Genomic DNA, 5000 nt, shown 5'->3' on the forward strand with positions numbered 1-5000 from the left:
TGACTTTGATAAGGTCAGATTATAAGCCGAGTCTTTCCCCGCCCTGGAAAATAAGCAGAAAGGTTCATAAAGGTCAATTATATTAATGAATGACTATACTAAGGTCAGATCTGATGAACATTAAATAATATCAAGGTCAGGGTTCCCAAACCTTAAGATGGATCAGAGTGAAATTTGCCTAAAATCGGTCAATAAACTTCAAAGATTTTAGAGCTGAAATAACCCATTTTTAGGTAGATTTCAAAACCGATATTTATCTAATGCAAAATTACAATACAAAACTATGTTATCTTTCGTTCTCGTGGGAAACAAAAGACAGATAACTGGAGCAATGCAGCCAAAGGCGAGAGATAAAATAGATTAAAAAAAAAAAAACAAGTAAAAAATGCGCCTGAGTTTCTTCAGCTCATTCGATTTTTCTGTACAGCGTATATATAATCAAGGCCACCGAAAATAGATAGCTATCTTTCGGCGGTCTCGGTATAATGCTTGTATGAGCCGCGGCACATGAAACTTTAACCACGGCACGGTGGTGGCCTGGCCTTTACCGTTTCCAGGAGCACGATTATGGCTAACTTTAACCTTCAATAAAATCAAAACTACTAAGGCTAGAGGGCTGGAATTTGGTATGTTTGATGATCGGAGGGTGGATGATCAACATACCAATTTGCAGCCCTCTAGCCTCAGTAGTTTTTAAGATCTGAGGGCGGACAGAAAAATATACATAAAGAAAGAAATTTGGTACGTGGGAAAAACTGACAGTCGGACAGGTGTTCAATCAGAATCTTCATCCTACGCAGCTCACCTGTTCCCACAAGGTTGGTTTTAATCAGTTTTGGTAATTCTATAAGATATTTAACAAAGACTTTTTGATGCAAGAATTGGTCATAATTAATACTAGCAAGCATAATTGATGTTGTTTCTGCAGGATGTATTGATAAATATGAAATTAGGAAGGAATTGATTTAAGGAAATGGGAAAATATCATAATTAAGAAATGGTTTATTAGCTGTAATGAATATATATATATATATATATATATATATATATATATATATATATATATATATATATATATATATATATATATATATATATATATATATATATATATATATAACTGAATTAAACTATTTTTGAGGATTTCAATACCACAGCCTCTTCAAACCGGCCCCCCTCCCACATCCCACTCCAAAAACGCAAACAAGGTCATGTTTCTCGTTAAAGCTCCCATACGGGAGCATTCGACCATCTCACGCCATCTAGTATAAGTTGCGAGAACAACACCATAACTATAAAATAAAAATTTCGAATCCTTATATGATTCTAAAATTATTTTTGTCCGTCCATAATAAAAAATAAGTATCCTTCCTTCTACAGGAGACTCCTGTAGGCGAAGGATACGACTTCAGCTGTCAGCACGGGGCCGAGGAATGCCAAGGGAACATGGTAGTAGAATGCGCCCGGAGGTACATTGATAATTCAGATACTTTTGTGGACTTCAGTGTGTGTCTTATGAGTTCTTCATTCCCACCCGGCGAAGGCGAGAATGTAAGTGTTTTTCTATTGTTTTCTCCTCCTCCTCCTCCTCCTCCTCCTCCTCCTCCTCCTCCTCCTCCTCCTTCTTCTTTTTCTTCTTGAACGCCAGAGTTACTGGATAAAGAAGTATTGTTGTTTTTATGTATGTCATTCATAATTTTGGATGACTGACAGAAAAAGCTTTTGAAACTACATCGACAATTTCTTGTCGTATTCAAGCTGCGAGTATCCTCTCTCTCTCTCTCTCTCTCTCTCTCTCTCTCTCTCTCTCTCTCTCTCTCTCTCTCTAACTTTGTCAATTTTGGATATTAATAATGCTGTCAGAACTCTCTCTGTCTCTCTCTTTCTCTCTCTCTCTCTAACTTTATATTGTCCTTTTTGATAATAATATTGACAAAACTCTCTCTCTCTCTCTCTCTCTCTCTCTCTCTCTCTCTCTCTCTCTCTCTCTCTCTCTCTCTCTCTCTAACTTAACAGTGTCATTTTGGATATTAATAATGCTGTCAAAACTCTAACTTTATATTGTCCTTTCTGATATTAATAATGCTGACAAAACTCTCTCTCTCTCTCTCTCTCTCTCTCTCTCTCTCTCTCTCTCTCTCTCTCTCTCTCTGTAAAACGTTTCAGTTTCCCCTAATCCTCTAATCTCCCATCCATTAAGTGGAGTGCATGTCGAAGCCACTTAGGAAAGGCAGCCATTAGATCCTACACTTATTATCATCATAACTGTTTATTTATTTCTCCTTGTGGGCAGATAAATAAAATAAATAAATAGATAAATAAAAATGATAAATGAAGAGGTAAATATATATAGATAGATATATAGAAAGATTGATAGATGGATAGACTGGTAAATAGGTAAATAAATACATGGATAAACAAATAAAAATTGTGATTTTGGATCAAACAGTTTAACCAGAAATAACAGAGAGAGAGAGAGAGAGAGAGAGAGAGAGAGACTTAACAACATTAATAATATCCAAAATGACAATGAAAAGAGAGAGAGAGAGAGAGAGAGAGAGAGAGAGAGAGAGAGAGAGAGAGAGAGAGAGATTTAACATCATTAATAATATCCAAAATGACAATGAAAACTTTGAGAGAGAGAGAGAGAGAGAGAGAGAGAGAGAGAGAGAGAGAGAGAGAGAGAGAGAGAGAGAGAGAGAGAGATTTAACAACATTATTAATATCCAAAATGACAATGAAAAGTTACAGAGAGAGAGAGAGAGAGAGAGAGAGAGAGAGACATTATTAATATCCAAAATGACAGTGAGAAGTTAGAGAGAGAGAGAGAGAGAGAGAGAGAGAGAGATTGGACATAAATAAACATCAAGATGAAGATAAATAAATAAACGGTTAATGTCATGATAAAGAATAATGATTGATAAAAAAAAAATATTATTGAATTTGCTTAAAAATCAGTATTTGAAATTATTAAAAATATGAATAAATTAACGAAGAAATAAACATTGATTTTGACGAGAGAAAAAAAACACAGATAAATAAAATATTTGAAAATAAAGATTAACAAGCAAATAAATATTCAATGTAATGGAAAGTAAATACCATTTTTTTTATTATATCTGAGCCTTCGTGAACGTATTACCTTAATGTAATACGGCCGGGCAAAGATTACATTAAAATGATGATAAAATGAATTACTTTGCGTAAACAGTTTTGAAACTCAATTCGTTTGGCTGACCAAGGAAAACATTTCAATTTACGGGGTCATTTGGTCCTAAAAAATATTTGGACCCCCTGGAAAAAAATATAAAATATGCAAAATATGTTTATTAAGGAATTTGTGTCCCAAAAACTATCTAATACGCTCCAGTTCTATAATTATATATACATATATACTGTACATATATACATACATATACATATATATATGTATATATATACATACACATATATACACATATACATATATATATATATATTTAATTATATTATATACATACGGTATATATATAAAATTATATATACATATTTATCACTTTTATTAATGTACAAAAGAAAAATATAGCATTACAATAACAAAAAAAGAATATAATAAAATAAAGAAATATCTATTTTATCATACATCTGGCACCAACACATTCCAATACCAATATATCTTTGATAAAGGGAGAAGAAATATATCACTAGACAAAGATAACGTATTAATTCACAATAAAAAAAATCAAGCCCTTGTTCATTATAAAAATGACAGAAAAAATATATTTCAAGAAAAAGAACATTAAAAAATCTCTAAGATTATTTAATATTTTTTACTCTTCCAATGCTTTTTTCTTTCCTGGGTCAGAAACCCCTGTCATATCTACTAAAAATAAAATAAGTTTCTCCTTACGTGACTAATGTTTCTCTGAGGAAAAACATTAGTCACGTCTGAAGAAACTTTTTTTTTTTTATTTTCTTCAGCAAAAGTGGCACGTCTGTCTGACGAAGATTCCCTTGATAAGCAGGTTGGATAAGTTTTTTTTTTTTATTTCCATTGTTTTTTTCTTCCAAATGAAAGGGGGAACTTGTTCGTGGCTTGTGGGAGAATGTTTTTTTTTTTTTGATAATGTCACCGGCCGAAATTGACTCGAGGAAAAATAGGTAACTCAGGGTGAGGTTGTTTTTATTTCTCTAATTTTTCTTTCTCATTAGATAAGAGCGAAGTTCTGGTGGGTTTTTCCCCATGCCAAAAGAGGGTTCAACTCTCTCTCTCTCTCTCTCTCTCTCTCTCTCTCTCTCTCTCTCTCTCTCTCTCTCCATTTTTACAGCTTTTTCTCTCGTGTTGTATAAAACCAGAGTTCTGCGTGATTTTTTTTATGCCAAAATAGGTTTCAGTTCTCTCTCTCTCTCTCTCTCTCTCTCTCTCTCTCTCTCTCTCTCTCTCTCTCTCTCTCTCTCAAAACTAGGTTTACTCTATATTATAATATCTAATCATGCTTTAATTATAATAAAATTACAGTATAATGAATACATTATACTGAATTATTATACATAAATGATAAACACAGTTCAAATTTATACCTCAATTTTATTTACTTGACCTCAAACAGTGCGCCGCCACTGTGGGCGCGGCCTGGTCGCCGATCGACGCATGCGCAAACTCAGTGGAAGGTCAGCAATTACTCCATGATAGCGGGGTCAGGCAGAACTCATTGGATCCCGTGCCCGACTATATACCCTGGATCATTATAAATGACGTGGGTATTGATTTCACTTTGCAGTATCATTATATTATATAATGATGTCATTGTAATTCCAAAATGCGTCATTGTAGATAGTAATGAGTTAAAAAAGGACCAACAAGTCATTGTACTGATCCGTGCCCAATTGCATGCCATGGATCATGATAAATGACGTGGGTATTGATTTCAATTTGGGGTATTATATTATACAATGAAGTCATTGTAATTTCAGGTTTAGTCATTGAAGTTTGTAGTTTGTAATGAATTCTACAAGGACCT

At 33.6% G+C, this 5000-nt stretch overlaps 1 protein-coding gene across 1 annotated transcript in view; it reads left to right on the forward strand.

The window, feature by feature from the left end:
* LOC136830620 (gamma-interferon-inducible lysosomal thiol reductase-like) overlaps window positions 1-5000 on the forward strand; it is a 7557-nt gene that overhangs the window by 1745 nt on the left and 812 nt on the right. The window contains exons 3-4 of the mRNA XM_067090188.1: window positions 1381-1551; window positions 4590-4736. Of these exons, the coding sequence (XP_066946289.1) occupies window positions 1381-1551; window positions 4590-4736 (318 nt within the window). The remainder of the gene's footprint in view (window positions 1-1380; window positions 1552-4589; window positions 4737-5000) is intronic.

This window comes from Macrobrachium rosenbergii, chromosome 47, assembly GCF_040412425.1.
Source record: "Macrobrachium rosenbergii isolate ZJJX-2024 chromosome 47, ASM4041242v1, whole genome shotgun sequence".
Classification (NCBI taxonomy): domain Eukaryota; kingdom Metazoa; phylum Arthropoda; class Malacostraca; order Decapoda; family Palaemonidae; genus Macrobrachium; species Macrobrachium rosenbergii.